Source organism: Anser cygnoides, chromosome 1 (assembly GCF_040182565.1).
Source record: "Anser cygnoides isolate HZ-2024a breed goose chromosome 1, Taihu_goose_T2T_genome, whole genome shotgun sequence".
Lineage (NCBI taxonomy): Eukaryota > Metazoa > Chordata > Aves > Anseriformes > Anatidae > Anser > Anser cygnoides.
The window spans coordinates 79,128,581-79,153,106 of NC_089873.1; the positions used below are offsets into that span (position 1 = coordinate 79,128,581).

General features: G+C 37.8%; 1 protein-coding gene across 24 annotated transcripts in view; it reads right to left on the minus strand.

The window, feature by feature from the left end:
• Positions 1–24,526, minus strand: part of SOX5 (SRY-box transcription factor 5) — a 643,266-nt gene that overhangs the window by 82,519 nt on the left and 536,221 nt on the right. For 19 of the 24 annotated variants that reach the window (XM_048046777.2, XM_048046774.2, XM_048046778.2 and 16 more), the window contains 2 exons: positions 17,229–17,352; positions 3,765–3,850 (listed from right to left, as the gene is read on the minus strand). In XM_048046777.2, the coding sequence (XP_047902734.1) occupies positions 3,765–3,850; positions 17,229–17,352 (210 nt within the window). The remainder of the gene's footprint in view (positions 1–3,764; positions 3,851–17,228; positions 17,353–24,526) is intronic. The other 5 variants (XM_048046772.2, XM_048046784.2, XM_048046767.2 and 2 more) reach the window with 1 other exon arrangement.

A 24,526-nucleotide genomic window follows, 5' to 3' on the forward strand; every position in this document is an offset into this window, starting at 1 on the left:
TTAGGGAAAAAAGAGATAATTTTTTACTGAATTTCCTCTGACTTCTGGAAATGTCTGTTTCATACTAGCTATGCTAAGACAACTGGTATTAGAATAATCACTTCAGTACCAACTTAGTATTTACGTTGTATAAAACCCGTCACATGGTATCTATGCATATAGCTATGAACGTTGATCATCAAGACAGAGGAATTTAATTCTCTCATCTGCTGAACCATATAGAAAAATATCATGTTCAGATAAGGCATACAACAGAACTTTCAATTCATTAGCCTTATTTAGTAAAACACAGCAGCAAGACAATGTTCAGTTTTGTTCTCATTTATCTGGCACAAAATCACCACATCGCATTGCTCTTTAAGAACAAGACCATACAAAATTTACAGGTCAAAAATCAACATAAGAAACTCACCTGCAAACCAAGAAGGATTTCACTGCAATGGAAGTATATTTTAAAATGATATTTCTCACAGTTTGGGACTGAATATTATCATTAACAGAGGAAAGCTAAAAGCTCTTTTTTTTCAAACAACATTTTGTCATTATATGTAGGTATGACTGAATACGCAGGGTTGATAGCTCTTTATCACAGAACAGGTTCAAGCATGCATCACATTAATTCCAGCTTCTCCAACATGGCTCCAAACATCTGTCCCTTTCCCAACATCTAACAACGTAAGGTTTAGCTTCCATTCTTACTGAGTCATTAGTCTCTCTGTGGATACTGGAAATAAAGGCAATCGTGTATGGCTAATTGTGGCAGATATCAGATGACAAAATCAGTATGCCCCAGTGGGAACTTAAAGGCGAGAAGAGAAATGGAGGGCTTCAGACTACGAACCTGTCAGTGGGAATCAACAGGGCATTTCAAAATGAGAGATTACATTTCACTGACAAAGGGTACCTTTGCCACAGGAAAACAATCAGATGTTAGCTGTTCTTCTATAAATACATTCCGCATTTCATTTATAAAAAGAAAATTCAATTTTGACATCCAGGGATAGAAAAGTACTTCCTGTTGATCTCACAGTATACTACTAAAGTCATGCCCTGATTTAAAATTCTCTAATGAAATAACAAAGGCATGTTTACTATCACTAGACAAACAAACAAGAAAAATTCCTTGGCTTTGTCTTCACTGAGATACTGCTGTGTACCAAATTTTGCTGGGAGCAACGAAACGTGCATTGTGTCGAGTTGTTTGATCTCCCCTGAATACCACTGCTTTTAGTATATGAAGCCTGAAAGATGAGTGATAGGGAAGATAGAAAAACGAGAATAGATGGAACATTGTACTTTTCTGACCTTCTACTGTCTGATGACCAGAGGACAGAGGGTTTGTAGAGAACACTATGGTTATATATAATGTATGTGAATTTCTGAAGAAGAGTTCCTTCTTGAAAGACACTATAATGGCTGCACGTTCACTCATACCATTTACAGGTGGCTTTGGACAGTTAATAACGACAAGCATCCTGAAGAAACAAGCACCAAAGAGCTAAACTGAATTTGAACAGAGTTCAGAAAGCACAATGCTTTTAGGCCAGCAGCTACACTCTGCATCACCAAGTCTTCCCAAATAAGGTCAAAATAATCTTCATGTGATTTGCCCTGAGATTCAGCTCCAGTCATGTTAGTATGGGTGAGAGTCCATTTCAAATGCTTTATTGAAAAATCTTTCTCTAAGCATCTAGCCTATCTAACTCTTCCAAATGGCACCAAAAAATTAGAGGCATGTCCAATTTCTATCAGGTTACAGGGATAGCTAAAACCACTGTTAGATGTGAAGAAATAAAACTGGATTTTATTTTTTTTTCCTACCAATACATACCCCTAAAGATCAAATGTGAAAGATTTGAAGGAGTCTACAGAGGTAGCAGTTTGAACCTCTCCCACTAACTGGCTGCCAAACTCTCCCAGACTAAATAACATGCAGCAAAACAACATAGGTGAATTTGGTCAATACTTTCCTTTCAACATTCTCCTTTACACAGAAACACAAAGACTGTAAGGTTTCCAAATTCTTCACAACCTAAACTCATCTTAAGTTATTTATAAAGTCAGTCACATTTGCACAAAGCCCACCTTCTTATAAGGAAATTGTCATTGTGATAAAGCCCATTTTAATCAGAACACTTCAGCCCACCACATGCAGGGATATAGCCCAAAGCTGGTCCTGAAATGAAAGTAAACCATCCTCCTAACTTACCGGAGCACTGATGCATTATTTTAGGACTACCCTAAATGACTGCATAAATAAGAATTAGACTTAAACCTCTTTTTTTTTTTTTCTCATTCCTAGCTAGCTCCTTTTTTGTTTTTCAGTTTTCCCCCTCTTCCTTCCGTATGTGTGTTCATGTGTGTTTGGCTATTATAAGTACTTTTTCAATACTGACGTTACTCCTCAAAATTCATTTCAGAGGGATGACTTTTATGGCTCCCATGATTCTTAAGCTGCCTACAGTATTTGTAACTCACAGAATCAGAAACTAACACACAGACAGTGTAGCTTTTCATACAAAGGCACAATAGGAATGAATGTATTAACCTCTGTGGTGCATGGAATGTGTCAGCTTACACACTGGCAGCTATTTCTGTGAAACTCAGCTAACTTCCGCTGGCTGTGTAAAAATGAAAAAAAAAAAAATCTTCCCCAGCATTATGTCCCACGCTCTCATGTGCTGGCCAAACAACTGAAATATCTAATGTTCTACAGAGTCTACTTCATACTGATGCTGGCCAAACTGAGTTTGAGAATGCATTTTACACACACTGTTTATAAATGCTGATCATTTCCTAGCAGGTATAAAGCTCTCTGTTGCATGTGACTTGGCAAATAATCATGAGCAGGGAAACAAATTAGCAATGGAGAGCATGTGTTTTTTTGTTTTCTTTTCTTACAAAAGAGCGTCAATCAGGATTGTGCAGAACTAGAGATGATTTGGAACTTGATTTAATTTTAATCCTAAATTTTACCTAGGTTTATCCTACCAGCAAAGTAAATGTGTGGACACGGACATCAAATTTTCTTAATTCCAACAATTTGATGAGGGTTGGGGGGCTGATCAGGAACAGCTGAGGAACATCTGCACCACTATCATTAAGACCCATGGACAGCACCCTAAAATCTCCAAAATTTAGAATGATATTGGGAGTTTTGAATCCCATACATCTAGCCAGCAGGCATACTCTTTAACATAGCTCAAAAAAAGATTCTTTCGTGCCCTTCCACCTGTTTTATAATTGCCTACGTTAAATTAGTATAATCACTAGTTATCTGCGCTACAGCAGTGACTAATATGTGCTGCGTCCCATGAAACACGTCAGGAGGGGCCAGTTGTTGCACTTAAAGGCTTACAGCCTAAAAGGCCATAATCACGTTAAGTGACTTTTAAGCAGTTTATAAGTGCTTGTCAGGACAGAGCTTTTCTGTGGTACGGCGTGAGTCTACAACCCAGCAGCCTGCACAGCCTGCCTTAGAAAGTCTGATGGAAGGGGCCAACTAACACACCGGCTTGCTAAAATCTGACGTGCCAACCTACCCGTGGTTAGATTGGCAATACAAATACAGAAAGGTAACGAAAAGTTCCCTAAAGGTATGAGGAAAACAAACACAGACTGACAATTATTTCGCTTCAGATGCCAATTTTGTTTGGAGAGCGCGGACCAACAAACCCGCTCACGCCACTGTGCGCCGAGGGAAGCGAAGAACCGCTTACCGCATGTGGGGAACCTGCAGCTCTGCCACCTGCTGCCGGACTTACCTGCAGTTGGAGCGGGCCTAAGCCCGGCGTTGCTGCAGCAGCAGCTGCCATGGTAGTCGGGATCAGCTGAACGGGGTAGGGGTCACCTAAGTAAGAGAATAATAGAGGCGTCAGCACCTTTTATCTGCTCTCCACCTGCAAATTAAAGTCCTGCATTCACTCCTTCCAAAAGCCTTCTTTTGTGTGCCTTGTTGAGGCCTAATGAAAAGCTCTATTGTGCAGCCTTTTACTAACACTCTTTTCACAATTCTGGCTGAGAGAGGAATGTGAATAAAAGGCACAAGCAATTAAGGCGGAAACCTCATCCTTTTTCATGATGTATTTAGGGAAATGGAAAAAAAAGTGCACATTGATCAGAAGGCTGCACTTCAAAAAAAAAAGAAAAAGAAAAAAAAGAAGGAAGAAAGAAAGAAGATGGAGGTGCAGGACAAGAAAAGGAAAACAGTACAACCTTGATAAGATCACAGCATTAGAAGGGGACAAATTTACAAGCTTGTCTGTAACATGGAGTTAACCAAACTCTGGTCACTGTTAGTAAACCGAGCCTCACACAGATCAGGAGTGGCACTCCCCTCACTACCGGGTTTTCTTTTGTGTGAGAAAAAAGCCTTGCTTTGCACTTTCAGGGTTTGAGCCTGTAACAGGAAGAAGCATGTGGAGTACATCAGAGACAAGCCTGTGATATCCCCACACCAACTCCACCTCATGACTTGTGATTCAGTTTTGCTTTTGAGTGAAAACTGTTTTAGCTTTAGTAAGGGTTTTGCTGTACAGAGCAAGATAAAGGGAGCTAGTAAAAGCTTAAGCAAAAGTTGCAGGCATTTATAAAGGAATATCACCTGAGGTGGCAAAAATTAAGATGGAGACAGGCAAGTTTTAATGTTATGAAGCATTCACTACTTATTTATCCCATTTGTTAAAATAAACTTCATGCTAACTCCCCAACAAATCTGTTAATAAAACTGTTAAAAAAGTAAAACACACACACACAAAATGCTACATGCATCATATTGCTTCTCCAAATGATAAAATGTTTAAGTACTTTTCACTCAAACAAGGATCACCAGATCCTTGATTTCTGTTTGTCCCCATGTTCTGGTAGCATGCATGACTTCTGTAGCATTAAAAAAGTCACTTCAAAAGAGACTACAGAAAAGTGAAGATGTTTTATCAAGAAAATCTAGCTAAATATTTCAATACATTTTATTAGAGAGAGAGATTAAAACTTTTCCTCCTTTATTGTACTTTTTAAAAGTGAACTGGGGAAAAAGACAAATTAAGAAGGCAATGCAAGCTGTTCTGTACAATCATTAGCTATTACTGAATTAAAGTTATAATGGTATCAAACCTAAGTTACAGGACACAGAAAACAAAGGCAAAGAAATACACCTCGTGTTTTTAAAATGTTAGAAATAAGCCATGTTGGCGTATACTAGTTCAGGAAAACTGCTATTGTTTATTTTTTCCCTTTTATAAGGCTATGTTCTTTACAGAGGTCTTTTCATTCGCTGATTTTGATCTCCTGTTACAAATTAAATACTTTGACTTCTAGAGATGGAGGGCCAGAAAAAAACTAGGCTGGGAAAGCATTTTAACAGATACTTAACCTCAAAGAGCATGTCTACTTATATGTGAGAACATCTTAAATAATGCTTTGCTGACTGAAGCCTCACAGTCTTTCAATGCTACCTAGTGAAGCAATGGGAATCCAAAGTTTGACCCAAGCATCCTCATTCACAAAAGTCCCTGCACCAGCACCAGGCCACAGCTCTCTAATTTATTTATTTATCATTTATTTATTTTATGTATTTATTATCAATGGGCAGCAGATTCCCTGATTTGTGTTTGTTGTTGTTGTTGTTGTGGTTATTTGTTTGTTTTCCCAGAGGATGCCATTGCTTAATATTTTCTGCTTTCCTTTTGCTTTAACTGAGGTGTATACTTTCCATTTCATATCACAGATCGCATGAAAAATTTCTCTGACTTGAAATTTTCTCAGGAGTTATCCTGTGACCCAAGAAAGGGGCCTTAAATATATGAAGATGTGGAGAAGAAAGAGAGAAGAAAGATTTAACGTGAATGATGTTCAGCTGCTTCCACACCACTAGTAGCTCAAAGGCTAAGCCCAGTATCATTCTAAAAGACTCCTCTCTAGAAGAGGATGTTTTGTACAAGTACCAGCCATAAAAGAACATAAGACGATTACTTTCTCAAATGCAAAGAGAATAACACAGGAAACGATGCTCACTAGAATGTTATTTTACATTAAATTTACAGTTACAAGTTAATACATATTAAAACATACAAATTAAAAGATTAACTACTCCATGTGTAGTCCCATGTTCCCCATTTCTCTATACACATGTATAAGCCTCAGCCCAGTCTCCCACAACCTCATGCACAATTAATCAATCTCACTATTTTCAGCTCCCTAAACAGCCAGGCGGATTCTCATACCCTATCTGTTGCACTAATTCCTATTTTTTGTGATTCATTTCATAGTTATATCTGGTAGGCACTCATAAGATAAGATATATTGAAGTCCCCATGGTCATGCACATACAGTCACAACCACTGAATTTGGTGGCTTACGGGAATGCCTCCCTAGGCATCCTTAGCAATGGACTCCTAAGGGACAAGTCTAGAAAGCAAGTCCAGGAGCCTACAACACCAATACATGCTAATGTAGTTTTTCAGAGGTGTAATTCTAGGCAAAAACCTTAAATTCATCCTAAAAACTGATTTTAACTGTGTAGAACTAGGCTCTCCTGTCTACTAGGTAAGTTGTTTGTTAGTTCACTCTTCAATGGGTTTTGCATATTTCTGGCACTCCAAAATGTTTTTAATGAACAAAAATATAAATCAAATCTGAAAGGCTTCTGTAGTCCATCATGAATCTTTGCATCGTTACGCTTTGGGAACACCCTCTGCTATCTCATGCTTAACTTAGGGGTTTAGCATTTCTTCTTATGAAGAAAAATACACCCTGCCTGTACTCCACATCTTTCACAAGTGCTATTTAAGCACAGTACATCCCTGTCACTGCTCCCACAGTACAGACACAGCAGCAGCAGCGATGGAGTTGGAAGAATGCACAATGACGAGCAGAGGCACCATCGGGGTTAGTGCTCCACTGTTCTTGCCCGCTACAAACATCTAACAAAAGATCACCTCTGTCTGGAGGAGCTCACCGTCCACAGGAGACAAAGCACAGAAGAGAGGAATATGCTATGCCTCATCCAAGGTCATGCAACTGCCCGGTGGAAAACCCACAGACAACTCCTGAGCCAGTGCCCTTCCAAGGGAAGGTTCCAGGTCCTATGTGAACGTGGAGGAGCACTCATATACTCACATCGCATAACGCAGGAGCAACTACTACCTCTCAAAGTACTAACAAAGGTTTCAAGTCTCCTCTGATAAATATGTATCTACTCACTCTTTGCTACTACTCTAGAATGTGGTATCTCTTTCTACTGTCCTTAATTTTTTTTCCCATATTAGACAAGGTTTTTTCTCGGCAGTTTTAGTTAATTCTGAAGTCTGGGAAATGTGTTTCATAACTATTTTGTTAATACTTCAGTAAATATCTTATTTTTAGATGTAAAAAGTCACTTTTTTTTTTTTTTTTCCCAAGCTCTGGGAATATGTCGGGAATGTGAAGCAAGATACACAGTTATTAGAAATACCTATTTCCCAAGTTATTCACAAGCTTCTATCACTGAAAAGATCAATAAATTCTCAAACAATTATATTACATTTCAACTCACAAAATTCGCTGTTAATCCACTAATGCACACAGGCAGGAGTGTACCTCTCTGAATCTTTCAGCTATCAAAAGAAACATTTTGTGCATTTCTTTCATGTTCCATCTCTTATTCTGAGTGGCCTTTTCTTATAAAATAAGCATCAGAGAGTTTTGTTGCTGTTGTTTTTTCTTTAGCACAATATATGGTAAAATCTGGAGCAGGTCAAAGGCTGGGATTTTTATTGCAAGAACATGATAAAAATTATTTCATTAGCTGACAAATTCTTCTGTTATACATAGTCATTCCCCAGCTACCCTGTGACTTTACTTTGAAGAACATAATTAGTCAAGACTGACTACTTGAAAAGAGCACAGAAGTAAGTTTGTGCCAGTGATAAAGCTTGTAAAGAAGTGAATGGGATATGTCAGCCTGGATGAGCTGATGGGGTGTATTGGAGGTGTTGGTGCACACTGTAAGCAAAGGAGAATGCCATGGACCAGGCATGGCTTATGGAAGGAAGAAGGCAAAGCTCAACCCTCAATTCTGGGGCAATTCTCTATTTCTCTATCCTTCTTTTGGTCCGTCTTCCGCTAACATACCCAGAACTTCTTTCCCGATAATTTATGCACTGCAACTTCTTTCAATTTCAAATCACACCTTCATCCTTGCCCAAAATAATCTTCTAAGATTTTGCTTACAAGAGCGTTTTTCACAAAGTACATTCACTTTTAAACCACTCTTTCTATGAACCCTCCCCATCATTCTCCACTGAAAACAGTCTGTGAAATTAAGCTGTGGTACAGAGCCAAGTGGACATCATGTCCCAAAACACAAAATAACAACCCTGTGCTTAGGAACTTAATTTTCAACTGACTAGCTACCAAACTCACAGATATTAAATGATTTCCACGTTTCTAGAAGTACAACAGTGGCTCTTAAACCATTTATGTGTTTTGCAAAATTTTATCAAAGGAGTTTAGTAAGTTAAGAAAATTAATTTATTTTTTTTAAAGGGAAAAGAAAACATAGGAGCTAACATTATGTGTGTAGCACCATTCACCTAAACTCACAAGGCATTTTTGTATTCCTTTTTCTGTCACTCATCTCATTTATTCTCCTTCACGGTGTAATCCCCCCTAGTGTCTTGTCTCATCTCCTGACAGGCTGTAAGCTCTTCAGAGGAGGCACAATTGTCTTACTTGCTATATAAATCAAGCTACATGCTAATGTTAAATTATAATGTTTTGACAAGATTTTTAGGTTGAACCTGATTATATGAAACAATAGAACTCTCTGATTTTTTCCTGATTTTTTTCTTCTTTAAATAAAAAAGAAACCAGAAAAGGAGAAGAAGGGTTTTATTTCCCATGGTTTTTTTGGTTAATTTGATTTTTTTTTACTTATTGTTTTCCTCCTACCTCTCTTTCAGGGACAGCAAATGAAAAAAGTTGGAGGTCATGGAAGGAGAAGAAAAAAATAAAACAGTGGAAATAAAATAACAAGTATGAAACAAAAACAAATCCTTAAAGTATAATTTCCAAAACCAGAATGCTAGTCTAAATTCCATGAAAAATACCAGAATAAATATTTCCCTATAGTAGATTCTATTCAATGAAAAGGAATCTACATTATCTTCTCCCCATGTCTGACAAGCTCCAGAAAAAGCCACAGTAATTTTACACTCAATTTATTACTTAAGTATATTTATAATGATTTATCACAGCTGATGGGTAACTGACAGGTAAGCCACTGCATCTCTTCTCACCACTCATTCATCCTCATCCTCATCCTCATCCTCAGACTCAGACTCATCCTCATCCTCATCCTCATCCTCATCCTCATCCTCATCCTCATCCTCATCCTCATCCTCACCCTCACCCTCACCCTCACCCTCACCCTCATCCTCATCACCACTTTCCTTTTTGTTTTCTGGTGTGGTGGTGAACATGGAAGTGAGAGTAATGGGAGGTTGTGAAAGACACAGGCAGTGGTCCCCAACTTCTGGCCCTAGGCACCGGAGATTTAGACAGTTAAGAAAGTATCAAGAAGATACCACTAGTGGTTTCCAAAAGGAAATCCAAATTGCCTGACTTCCTTTGAGGATATTTCTGGACAGCACTGAGCAACTACTACCTACAAGAGGTTAGCTTATGTTGTACTGTAGAGAAACAATTCGTCCTGTAGAAGAGGTGGCTTTGGAGGGATCTAAAAGCAGCCTCCCAATTCCTACAAGGAGGTCATCAAGAAGACAGAGCCAGGCTCCTCATGGCAGTGTTTGGCCAGAGGACACGACCCAACAGACATAAATTAAATCGAGAGAGGATCACATTTTCTCCATGAGGACAGTCTGACATTGAAACAGGCTCTCAAAATAAGGTGTGCTGTCTCTATCCTTGGATATTTTCTTGCACTGACTGCATAAAGCCCTGAGAGCCTAGTCTTATCTCATATACGACTCTGCTTTGAGCAGGAAGTTGGACTACAAAGACCTCCTGAGGTCCCTTCCAACCAGAATAATCTTATGATCCTATGATTCCCAGGGTGCCCAAATATTTGTTGTTAAACCTGTTGAATACATGATGCTTATTCAAAAGGTCTGAGTACTAAGGAAAGGCAATGTATTCCCACCAAGATTTGTATGTGCTCATAGATTTAAAAATCAGGATTTTATTTGGCAGCCCAACTAGGGATAATAGTGCTAAAACATCAGGTATCTGTTATAGTCTAGAAGCTGAGCTGAAACTATCAGCCTGTTTTCACACGACCATTATTTTGCTTGCCTGTTTTGTTTTTATTAGCATTATTGTGAGAAGCCACACATAGATGTAGGGGATATGGGATTCTTTCAGTTAGAAATAGTCTTTAGTGGTGTTGTTAGTTTTCGCAGTTTCAATGCCTTCCACTGCATTTGCAGCCTTACAGAAGTGACACATTCTCACGTATGTTAGAAGGCAAAGTTGTTACCAAAAATTCCTCATTCTTGCTGGTTCTATCCACAATGCTATTATTCTTTTCTTATCCTGGGGGGGACATGAGAGTTTAGTCATATGCTCAGTCTTTTCTGAGGCATAAACAGTAGCTCTGAAAGATGACTAGCATCTTTATAAAGAAGCTACAGTATGTGGTCTGCACAACACATGGTTCCTATTTTTGTCATTCTGATAAAAGCATAGCAATGTCAATATTTTTTCTTGTGATTTGGTGATTGTCAATGACCTGTATGTCAGCTGATACAGCTGACACAGTTAAGCCAGAAATTAGCGCTTAGTCTCTTCAGAAGCCAGACACATGGACACCAAGTACAAGAAAAATTATAAGACAGTCCACATGATACTCCATTAAACAATGAAACATGTGACTAACTAAAAAACAGAAATACATCAGCAAATTTCCCTGAGGAAGTTTATGGTATTTAACTCCTAAACATTAATTTTATTGTACTGTATGAGGAACCAATTAACTGAGTTTCATTTTTATCGGACAAGGAAATACTGTTCAGAACACAGATGAACAGTAAATTCAGCACATTTTAATTGTATTAGGCTTGGCTTGTTCATCTCACACATTTTTGCCAATTTTAAAAGGTAATTAGATATTTCATCAATACTTTTGTATGCATTATTTTACTTAGAACACTTCTAGCAGCAGTGAGCTGATATGTAAGAAACATACAATGTACCTATTGTATATTCACATTTTTCCTCCCTAATTGGATATGGTTGAAATAGTGATTAAAGTGCTTTCAGAAAGCCCCATGTTGATGACATTTGACTGGGAACACAATCTGATTTGTTACAACAAATTATTCACAGGGGAGAGGAGGAATGGGCAAGGAAAAACAGTTCTTGTTTCTAAAATCTGGCATATTTCCATAAAAATAACATAGGTATAACAGCAAACAAAGGGCTACCTGGAAGTTTTCATAAGAATTTCTGAATAACCTGGAAAATATATTTGGTCTAAACCCCACTTCAAGAACATTTTGAAATACAGTATTAGCAACTATTGTTTCCTGAGAAAAAAGAACAAATCCTAAAATCCCCATATAATTCAATTTCTTGCACACCTTGGCTTAGAAAACAAAGCGTGTTGTTCTTTACCCTCCAAAGAAGAAACTATCTGGCATTGTACAGCTTCAATCATATTGAAAAACCTCAACACCAACACACTGTGCCACACTATCATAAGAGGCTAGTCAACATTTCACGTCCTTTTAAAGGGTTCATCAAATGCTTAAAAGAAGCAATGGAGTGCACTTTCCAAAATAAATCTTACTTAGCACCATTAATTGGGGGGAACCCATCTTCTTTACGAAGTTTGTGCTATTCAGAGTCTCTTAGTAGAAAAATAATTGTAAATAATGCTGTAAATATGTAACCACAGAAGAGGCAGTGAGAAGCATTCTGTCTTTGTGCATTCTGCTGCTCACACTGGGTGAAGGATAACTGATTTACCACTGTTCCCAGCTTACTTCCTTCTTCCTTTTCTGTAAATAGTTCCCCAGAAGCAGCTTCCTTTGTTTTAACAAGTTTTTATTTCTTTCCCTTTGTTATATAGGAGACAATCTTACTGTAACGTTCCACACACAAACCTACGCATATGTGCATTCATAAAAGGATCATGCTAGCTACCACTAAGGAGCAGCCTCCTCTGAGGTGGAACTAGGCATTTTTTCAAGGGCACAATAGAAAATTTCTTGTCTTCTATTGCTTACACTGTTTTTATGTTTTCAACGCACTTCACAAATATTAATTAGCTCTAAATAAATTCTAATTATTTCTAAGAGTGGCCCTAGCAGATCTGTATCATCTGGTGTGAAATCTGACTTCAGTGAAGTCAACAGCAACGGCTTCTCAGACCGCAGTAGAGCTGACATTTTGGTCACCATTGTGAAGATGCTGGGAGGTGTGTATTATCTAAAAAGTATCACAAGTGGAGCTAAACTAGTAATAGCAGTAGTAACAAATGACAGGGTTAAACACTGCTGGCTGAGAAGAAATTAGAAGGGTTAAATGACCTGAGTCAATCTGCATAGTCTAAGTGTGGGAAAAACTTTGCTGTAGTTTGGGAAATGCAATTATCTGTCTCTGTTTCAACATCAGCTGAAATGGAAGGAGCTCACCTGCTGGTAAAAAACAATCTATTAATATACATAGGATACTGGGGTTAACTCTTAACAACTGCACATGGCAGAAGTCACTTAGTCAATACCCCACTTTGAAACATCAACATCAAAGACATTTCTGTTCTACATATATAATACTATGATATATATAGTATTAATGTATACTAATACTAAGAATACACTAATAATTAGCTAATAATGTATTATTAATACTATGTTATATATACTATATGTTATGTATAGTATTAATATTTACTAGATAAATATAAATATAAAAATATTAGACATTGTGTTAATAATAATATACAAAGAGGCTTGCATAAAAATTAAAATACTTAAATTCTGAATAGCACACAGTGATTAGATATGTAGCAAATAGGTAGGTAACTAGTATTTTTCTTGCTAATCACAAACAAAATAGACACATCACATACTTCCAACTTATTTTTCCTCACATGAAAAAATTATTTGGTTGTAAATAATAACATTTAATACTTTACACAACCAAGCAATTGCACCTAGGTGTGGAGGTCAAGAATCAATTGAAACCACAGACCATGAATCTTTTTCTTAAATAGAAATGTAATCCTAATAGAAATTCCTCCCTTTTTCTCTGCCAACTTTACCACTACACAATATGCCACAAAGAAAAAAGGGGAAGTGTCAACTTGTGTAAATTGTCTCTTACGTAATGCAAACCATCTGCTTAAAAAACAAAACAAAATGAAAAACCAAGCCACTCCCAAGCATGACCTGCTATGGAGAAAAAGAAAGAAAAGGAAATTTACTACATTGAATTGAAAGCCAAAGACCATAACCTGCCATGTAACCATGGAGAAAACATTTACCCATCTCCTCCCTGTATTTACCTAATGTTGCAAAATATTTTGAAAAGTATAAGTGAATAATTTGCTGTGTATATATTAGAGATTGATATTATTGTATTCTCTTCAGTATTTCAAGCTTCTAGAATATTTCCATTCAGATAGGAACCTAAGCAGATAAACCTCTCTTTTTCAATGAGAGTAGCTCTTACACAATGACGCCACCATTGAATCAGAAGATCCCTGAGTCAGGGAGACATCCCTGAGTCCAGAGCCAGCTGGAATCTGTCAAAGTACACAGGTACAAAGTATCAGTATACTCTTCCTCTGTTCTTCTATTCTTCTTTAGGTGTTAGTCATTACAGGAATCTAAATGGACCCCTGCTATGACCTGCTATGGCTATTTTTGTGTTATTTACAGTCTCACCTTCAAAAAAGGAAGTATTTGTAGAGAAAACAGTACCCCTCCTTTCCACTGTCTCTGGTTAAGTCATTACTCAATTGGGAAACACTGGCTGAGGAATCCTACCACATACACTCTCTAAAAGCACTGGAAGACATACATCTGACCCTCTTTTCCTCTAACATGGACAGGTGAACCAAGAAGTATTGAATAAATTAATTTGGTTTCATTATCTAAGCTGAACGAGACAAAAATAGCAGTATAAATAGGTATTCATCCTTTTTTCTCTTTCACAAACGTCAAGGCTTGATCACACATTCTCTTCCAGCTGCAGCTGTGCTGGATGAAGAGGCCACCATCTCCAACCACAGTCCCCTGCCAAAGGTTACCACTGTGACCAAGCTGCTTGCTTAATCACTTCCCAACATGTTTCCATCAAAATGAGCCAGCTTAGTTTAAGCAATTTTAACAGAATTTTAACTGCTATCCCAGTTTGGACAGGAGTTAGGGAGTGCTTAACCAAGAAGCTTGGCCAGTATGCCAGAAGTTAGAGGCACAGTGATGAGCAGCAGGAGGCGGTAAACTCTTTAGCCACGTGGCTTGCAGACAGAAGATGGCAGGTAACCCCGCCATGAGGTTTGACACATAGCACAACCAACTAGAGAGCTGGAGCGTCTTAGACGACATGCTGCTTAATTTGAGATACTCTTTTGGAGGTCTCATTTTACAAATGGACAGGGCACATAACAGTATAAATACTACGTCCCTTTCAAGATGTCCTCAACCCGATACCCATAATCAAGGTACTCAATGTCAGAAATTATTTATGAAAATATACATTATTTATCATGGCAATCTCCCCTTCCTTTTCCCCCAAATTTTCAAATCTCCCTTATATTGAGAAACACCATCTGGATTTCTCTAAGAACTGATTTTCATGGCTATTAGTTATTTGTGACTGGAACTGAATTGTCCCATGCAGATTTTAGTGTTCCTATGTGCAGGTTGTTAATGTTATTAAATAACAGAATCTCACTAGACAATTCCTATCAATCAACCACACAAGATAATTTTGAAAATCTATCAGTCCAGAAAAAAGGACAGATTTTCCAAAAGGCCTGTGAAGATGAAAGAGAGTCAGGTTATGCACTATGCACCTTATGCATTTTCATAAGGTACATGCAGCAAAACACACAATTGCAGTCAGCTAAAGATGCAGGTAGTGGGATCTTCAGAAGTACATAAGAAGGCTTTGTTTCCAAAAGTGAACTTAGTGAAAGTCAGGCATTTAATATGCTGAGAAGCTGAGCAAATCAATCTGCTCTAAGTTCTCTGATGCAGTGCTATACTGGTATCCACTTTATCTCATTTCAGGCTAGCATTGGTGACTGTACTGAAGTTCATAGTATAAATATTTGCTAAATATCCTTTAGATTTAGATCCTAGTGCCTTTTCAAATGAAGATGTAGTCTCATAAATCATTCAGGTACTTCAGAAAATTTTATCCAAACCTCTTTGGTTTACAATCTACCACATCTTTGCCAAGAGGCCTGATAAACAGAAGGGCAAACAGAGAAGTGGGAGAAATGTTTTAATGGCCTGTCAAAAACATTACTTGATGTGAACATGTTATAGTTTTAAGGCAGCTACTTTTTTTTTCATTGCTACAAGCTTTCTAGGTGTAGCTAAATCCGTATATGCTTTTGTTTACACTAAACTGTGAGTGAAAAGAAAAAATCCTTTGGACTACTTATCACTTTTCCTCAGCTTCTCAGTCAAATTCAGTCAAACATGCCAGGGAATCACCAAACACAGAGCTGTCTTTTTCCACTGGCTTCTGCTCAGTCCTAGACCTTGGCATCCTGTTAATTCCAAGCCTTACTGCCAGGAGCAGCAGCCACTTTGCTCTTTTTCATTTTCAAGGTTACACAAACATGTGATGTCATATGTACTTCATGGATGTGAGGTACTATATAAATGTCTTACAGTTAATGCACATGCAGTAAAAGGAAGGAAAAAAAACACCTCAACTCTTTCTATCCAAATCAGACTTCATTAACATGGAAGTGACTTGATCTGCCAGATATATCTAATAGGTGCCTTTCTTGACCTTTTCCAGGCCTACAGTTATGTTAGCATCATATCCAATGTGGCTTTCAGTTAAACATTCTGTAATGTGAATCACTGCTTCTTCCTTTTGAGAAAGAACGAGTGTGAAATCACTGGAAGAACTGAATGAGCCTATGCTTTGGCAGTGTAGCTGCTGAGGGATGTGAAGTGTTTTGAACGGTAATTTTCAGTAGTGGTCCCAGACTATAAAATATTAGGAAAACGCAGTTGTGGCCAAGCAACTCAAGTTCTCATTCAAGTACTGTATCTACAATGTTATGGGAACTGAAAGAAATCTCAAATTGTGGGCTAAGCAAGTTTAACTAAAGGAATCTTTTTACATTCTAATTTTGTGAAACTACTGCAGTGGCAAGTGCTGAGTAACTCAAAATAACCGATGAATTCATGGGTTAGTCAATGATGCAGATGGATACACTAACATGGACATAATAAAGCTAAGCACACACACTAGCGACAGAGAACAGTAGAGCAAGCAAATCCCAGATAACTCAGTAGGAGACCGATGTCAGAAGAGTTATACAAGCACAAATGCATGAAAATGAGACTATGAAATTCATCCTTTAGCTAAGTCTATTCATGGAAATGGAGATCCTCAGTTAATCTTTAACTTGTACTTGTTACCGTCTTGCAGACAGGAACATGAAATCCTATAGAAGGCTTAAATAAAATTTCCACCCCAAAAAACTGGGAGAGTGTAGAGAACAATACAAATCTCTCAAAGATTAAAAAAGTAGATGCTGTATTTTTTAGTGTTAGGCTCTCATAAATATAGTGTTAGTCCATCAAACTGAAAGGCATATGCTATCTTTGATCTCTGTGCAGAACCCCTGTTGAGATTAATGTGAGTTCTGTGTGAAGAATGAGACTAGAATAGGCCCTCAGTTCACAAATAGTAAGCAGGCTGCTTCAGGAAAAAAATGTGTTTTCTTACAGCAGTGTTGAAATTTATTGGGAAGTTTCAAATATCTTCTCTTCAGATCTACGTATGTTTGTGTGGTCATGAGCATTCACTTGTCAAAAAGATCTGTCAGAAAGAAGGTGCACAAATCTACTTCTTGTGTGAAATGTTTTGCTGTTACATTGAAACACATACTTATCTGACAAGCTTCTCTCATACAACACTGATTACTCCTGCCTTTTAAACTCATCTGGGCTAGAGAGGTGACACTTTTATACAGATTGGCATGAAAATGTGCCCTATACCCACTTCCAGCTAAAAAAGTCTACAGGACTTACTGCATCCCGCTTTGTAGCTGAAACCAGGAGGAAGAAGGAATCCTTGCTGAGCAGCTGCTGCTAGGGTTCGTTGGTCTGGAGGGAATACGGGAATCATTAATGGAGGCAGCTGACCCTGGACCTGCTGAACAGGAGAGGGAGAATCAAACGTGGAATTTTTTCTAGGGGAAAATGTTTGCTTACATGCTTTCTCTCACTTCTACTCTGTGAGGTCAGGTTTGAATATGCTCCTCCATAATATTCCAGTAGCATCAACTATTCAGCCTCATCTTAATTATCAAAACACTTCATATGAATCACATTAACCCAAAATAAATCAAAAGATTGCACTGACGCATACCTATATTCCAAGTAATTATTCCCCCCACAGTCCATAAACCTCAGCTCTATTTGACTACAGGGTGGGCTCTTCTTCTCTTCTATCACATTGTGCAACAGTATCTTTGTCTCAAATAGTAGCTTTCATCCTGACTGAGCCCAAACACAAAGATACAAATACACAGAAGTACAAATGTGTGCAAAAGTAATTTACAGCACAGTCAGTACTATTTTTCTGCCCATATATGTGAATTTATATGTACACGTGAAAAGACAAAGTCTCTGAGATGTTAAGAAAAAAGCTGAGACACTTTATTCACAAATATAACACTGCTATGTCTAAAGTGCTAGCTGTTCAACTTTGCACAGCAACCGTATACAACCATGGAAGCCAGGAAATGGAAAATATTATATTGTAAGTGGATACTGCAAAAGACTTAAGACATGCAGAAATTAGTCATCAAAACTGGAGGTTTGCCATGGCACAGCATCTAATACCATTGCTTTTACCAAGTTTTGCCAGAGGTTTTAATTAGTAGAACTGGACAACATCTTTGTACTTCATGCAGACGAGAAACAGAAAGTTCGCTAGATTAAACAATTAAATGGCTAGTTTTAATTAAAAAAAAAAAAACACACAAACAAAACACCACCATACTGACAAGTAAAACTTTATTTTCTGGAGATCAGTCAGTAGAGAATGACTCATATTTTAAGAGAGGTCATCTTAGATTTGTAATTGCACTTTAAAGCTGAAGCATTGGAAATATAGATCCATTACCACAGATTAAAAAAAAAAAAAAAAAAAAGTTTGTGGTCTGTAGCCTTAAGAAACAAGGAGAATTAGGGTGTTGGTAGATAAGTATTTTTAGCCAGAGGCATAAGAAGGTATTACTCCTTCCATTATTGCCTGCGTAGCAGAACTGGCAAAAGAGAATCTGTGTCAGCTCTTTGGCTGCCACAGCTCAGAGTACAGCATCTTAATTTAATTTTATTTTCATTTGATCTCCTGAAGATCCAGGAGATGTCTCAGTTCACCCAACACTGCTACAAAGCAGAAGAGTGATACGAAACTTGGGATGGTAACCTCTTAATTTATGCCAGGATCTGTCAACACCTATATGTGTGCTGCCTGTATCTTTATAGTCTGAAACAATTTGGAAGGATGAAGTTCAAGAGTGCGGTTGACGGAAATCCTTGCAGTGGGAGATTAAGATTGGGACTGAAATTGGAGTAGATGTGGCTCCATTCACTGAACTCAATCTATTTTTTGTTACTTCTGTACTCTGCTTCCTATTCTCATCCTCTTAACTATAAGGCATATGTACTTTAACTGGACTTCAGGAGATAAAAACATTTAAAACGTGACTTCTTCTCATAATCACTCAGTCACCCTAGAACTAACTGTCCAATATTTGCCTTTTTGTCTTTTTTTTTGCCTTTTTTTTTAAAGACAAAGTAACTGTATTCTTTTAGAACAAAAATGAACAGCCGTGTGGAATTTTTGCATAGTACTCTTCTTCGGCAAAAAGCCACAGAACTTTTTTTTTAGATGGTTTCCAAGGATGAAAGTGACTTTGCCAAGCAAAGAAGCTTCAAAACAGGACTCAAAAACACTAATAGAAAGACAGATGGTTCTACTAAGAGATTTGCTGCCAAAAAAAATGTTAAAAAAAAGTGAAAAAAATGGAGTGATGTTATTGAAGCTGACTGCAAAGTTCTCTGATGACTGCAAATACTCTTGTCCCACTGCAAGTGTTAACTCTGCCTCCAGGGCTAATATAACTAAAGCACCACACACACACAAATTGTCATTGCCAAGCCCACAATGTAGCACAAGTCTGCACTTGATTCCAAGTGACTGCCAAATACACGAGCAAAACACCACACTGAAAAATTCCCGTTTAGGAAAACATTTACCAGGAAAATGCCCTTTCTTCTTAAACCTGACTGTTGCAATTCTTTTTTTTCTTTTTTTTTCAAATCACTGTTCCCCTTTGTCTCTCCACAGGGCCTTTAGATCCACTAATTTCAATGACACAAACACAGTTGTGTTAAGGAGGTAAGGACTGTAGAGTGATGAGGATGGTTTGCATGGATACAGAAATAACGCAGTCAAAACAATGTGATTTTCATTCCAGGATGGAATGTATGTAGCACCACTCAAACAGCTACACTTCATTTTCTCCTAAATACAAATAAGTGCAATTATGATTTTATTTTAATCCGATTACCTGACACAACACAATACAAATTACTCTTCACTTTTATGGCTCATTTAACTACCACATTTTAACTTTTGTATGTTTATTATTATTACCTAGAATTGCTAGGATACAACTGTTTCAAGTGGCACAGAATACAGGCCCTTCCGAGTTTTATGCAAAGGGTATTTTCCTTTTGTTGCTGTTGTTGTTGTTTTTTTAGCTATTACTACATCAATTAACAGCTCTCACAAAAGTTTTGTTTTGCTACGTTGTTTGCATACTTTCCAAAGTTTTCTCGACAATAATTTCTTCATTTCTAATTTCAATGTAATGGACTACAAACCAGAGCTATTTTCAGCCCTTCCAATTTGTTCTGCTACTGGACAAATATATGTACACAAAATACTAACACATCTTTAACAGTAAAAAAATGAATAGTCAAGATTGTCCACTTGCCAGTCTCTCTAAGTGATTGATTATCTCTTCTTAACTGTAATTGTAATTTCCTGAACGATTGTAATTTAAATCTCAATAGATTTAATGGGCTACAACCTCACCTTGTAACTTCTTACATACTTTGTCATATTAGTCTGGATGATGCAGATACGATCTCCCAAGGGCCTATTTTTTTCACTACACATATTATTGTCCCAATGTCAACTGAACACACAGTTCCCTGCTCTTTCTCTCAATTTTAATGCAATCACCACATATGTGATTAACCAGAAGTACTCTTGGGCTGCACAACAAACTGCAGATGTGTGTTATGCACAGAAAAGGAATATGACATAAAGGAAATAGCAAAGAAATGAACAGAATGTCATGAGAGTTGTAGTTCTCCACAAAGTCAGTTCACCGCTCAGGGAATTCGTACTTTCATTCACATATCTCTGACAAATAATTTGAAGCAAGAGAGAAGCCCATGCTGCAAGGAAAGAAGGAAGACCATACCACTTGACATTTAGGTTTTGAGAAATATTTCCCTTAAGTAAGTGGTTAAACGAGTTCAAACAGGCCAAGAGAGCAAAGCTTCTCTTATTTATAATGAGGAGAGCAAGTCATCTTCTGTTATGGCAAAATACTTTAGGAGTGGCAGAAATTGAAACCAAGTTTTAACTGGAGCCCAAACCAGTATCAGGGACCCTTCATACTCATCACTGAAAATACAAAAGAGACTAGCCCTAAAGAACTTAACAATGAAAAAAACAGTATGAGCATGTGACAAGTTATTAATACTGTATTTACGGTGCAAGGAGTTGCCTGTAAAGACTTTCAGTTTGGGGAAATGCTTCTCTGAATCTTTACTTGTTTTGATGCCTTTCAAAATCTGACCTTAAATGACTTACTCTTAGCAAAAGAAATTTGTTATTAAACTTGGAATATATTTAAGATGTGGAAACCTAGGCCAGTATCTTCACAGATCTATGCGTTTCCTTTATGACCTGACCATAACAAATGCACTCACATAAATAAGTGCATTCAGTGCAGCTAATGCCAGATTCCCACCATTCCTGGTTTCATTATAAGCGTAATACTTCTGTTTAAATTTTGGTCTCTTACCTACTTTTAGGGACATACTATGGTTACCACAGCTACCTAAGCACTAAGCAGTATGTTTTTAACAGCTACCCCTACTGTTTGTTACTAGCTCCTGCTGTGACTTATATAAATTTAGATTGCAAACACTTGACAATTGCAGTTCTACTCCATTTTCTGTAAAATGCCACATGCACTTTGGGTCATTATATAAATAGCTGCAAATACAAAATAGTTTGACAAAACAATAAGGTTGCAAAGGTAAGCATTCAAGGCTTAGGAAATACCAGAATCAGGATAGCTTGCGTGACCTTATTTTGGCCCATTATGCCCAAGCATCCTGACACAGTCTTTCATTAGAAGTTCTCAGTTTTTCCCCTCACGTGATTCTTGCTTAATCCAGCAGGCTCACAATACTTCTCAAGTAACAAACCCATACTTTCAACAAACCTAAGCCCCTAACATAGCAGCTACTGTTAGTTTTATTTGTTTTATCCTTATACACGTATACCAATTTAATTTCCATATTTGCTCGTTACATATTTATTAGCATAAACTTTTGTATAAGTTTTCCTCTCTCCAAGGTAAATAGTTCAATACAGCTCCTGGCATCCATGTGTAACACTTTACACTGAGGGGTAAATACTGATCTTCCACCCACCTCTAGTTCCTCAGAAGCAATTCTATCAATTTCAGTGAGACTGGTGACGGAGTAACGAATTACTCAGTGTGAATAAGACGGCTGCAAAAAGCAACACTCCCTTCTCTGCAAACTGACAAAACTCCGAGCAGTCCTTTACCCTTGAGCTGTTTAGATGTCCTTCACAAGCTGCATGAGCATCTTTGCTGAAATGATCTCCTAAATGGCTTCTTCATGTAGATGTGTCTAATTTTTATTTTCATTTGAGTTACTATTGTCAGTTACTCAAAGAAGTTCAAATTTTACACTCCTAGAACCACGGATGTGCTTGAATGATTCTTTTAATTTCGAATTGTTGTATGAATATCTTCTTGCCCACAACCTGTTTAGAAGTATCTCTTCTGCTGTATATAAAAGAATGTAATGTACATTTAACATGCAATGACATAAATATGTCCTTCAAAAATGACATGTTTAATTGCATCAGTCCCCCTTCCTCCAGAAACACTTGGCTCACGGTGGCACACACTCTGCTGAGGACTGGATTCTTTAATTAGCATGTGTTGGCCAGCTCTTTCTCTCTATCTCACACCCCCCCACGTCTATCTTAAGGGAAATAAAAATATATGTCCTCATATAACTACAATCTGCTATTTTCCCTTACAGTGACGTTTAAAATAAGAAAAGAAAATGTTATTCTCCTCATTCTCTTCCCTGTATCAGTTCCCTAAATCAACTTAAGTGTGTCCCAAATCTATATAACAGGGAGACTTGCCTATCTGGGTAATGCAGTGATCACTCTCCCAGTGAGTTTGAGGTGGCTTTTTATGGGGTGCTTAGTGAACGCTTAAGAAGCAAAAATAGAAGATGCATGCCAAGAAAAAGAGACACACAGGAGACAGACAGCACACCCATCCTAACCCATGCTCTAAAGACCAAATGCTTTGCCTTTACTGCTGAGAAGCAGCTCACTCCCCTGCCAGGCATGGTGGTATAGGGGTTCCTGGCAAAGAATTTTGTGATCAATGTTTCTTCTTGATTCTCACTGGAGAATTTTTCTGCAGTGGATGCTTTGGGCCCTAAACATTACTCTTTCCTTCGTCGCATAAGAGGCTGTCACAGTTCATACCAGTACTTATCAAAATTCATCTTGCCTGAACACCCCAGACCATTCAATAGTAGCACCTCACTGTTCACAATTGTTTACAGTGGTACTGATCGTACAAAAGTGGCAATCTTTTAAGAAGAATGAAAAAGGCTATTTAGGCAGAAAAAAATACCTCCTATTTTAACTCCACTACCACAAGAGAATCTTATTTGGAATGATAGTGTAGAAAAAATTATTAGTTTACTGGAATATGGAGACAATCCGTCTTAACAAGTAATAGCTTGTATGCATGCACCTTGGCTCACAGAAAACACATGAAAAAAACTTTGAGGGAAACTGAAATCCAGAGAACTACATAAAAATTTTTTGTTTTAAAAAGCAAGGCTTTTCCAGACAGGAAACTTTCTGTCTTTGCTCAGTCCTGCAAGAGAATCCAGGTATCACCAGCACCCGTCTCAAATTTGTCTCATCAAAAAGTGCAGAGAAGTGCCTTAAACTGCCAAATAATACAGACAGTAGCTGTTTCCATGTCAATAATTTGCTTCCAAAGGCTTCCCTCCTCCACTTCATACTACAGAACAAAATGGCTGGTGAGAGACAAACACCTTCAGTAGCGCTTTGAAAGATACAAGCCAAAACGTATTTTTGCATCAAGAAGCATCTCTTGGATACCTCTAAGGGAAGAAAAAGCAGTATTATTTATTCATTTATGTAACCAAGATAACTTTAGAACACTTCTTTTCTATTTGATTTGGTACAGAAAAATCATGCAGAGGAGGGAAAAGCACTGACATGAGTTTCTCCTATTTGGGACAACACATAACGAGGAGTATTCTGGCTTGTGCCACTTAGCATGGAAGTTATCCACAGAGCAATTTTGCAACGAAGGCATTTGTACAAATGGCCCTACTGAAAGCGAAGAGGCCATCTGAAATAAAAAAGAAGACACGCTGAAATTCATTCCAGTATGAAGCTGTTTTAAGTCAAAATCTTAAGAGTTCATGCAGGAATGGCTGCTCCAGGCCCTGAAGCACCCCAGTGGGTGGGGTTCTCCAGCAAAAACAGGCCTTTCAGGACAAGCTACCTTAATTCAGGTAACAGCTACGCTGGAAGACTGAAACATATTCTCTAAACTGCCCTTTCTAATCAAAGTCAGTTGCAGCTCTGGAGCAAAATTCAAAACAATGTGCATTTTTTTTTTCTTCAGGAAAAAGATCCATTGCTTGGTTGATTGAGCCATTTGTTCCATGAAGAGGCTGAAGTTAGCAGAGGGCACAAAATTGTCTTTAGAGGTATGATGACCAATGTTTGGGCCAGACTGATTCATTTTGCCTTAATTAAAATTCACACAAATACTGTTTCTTATGCCATAGCTTCCAAGCACCTAGTTGTCTTGTTTAATTGGTAGTACCCTTCCTAGAAGGACAAGCCAGGACTATAATGGAAAGCTGCCATCAACTTGTGACTGTCACAACTGATGATTTATATG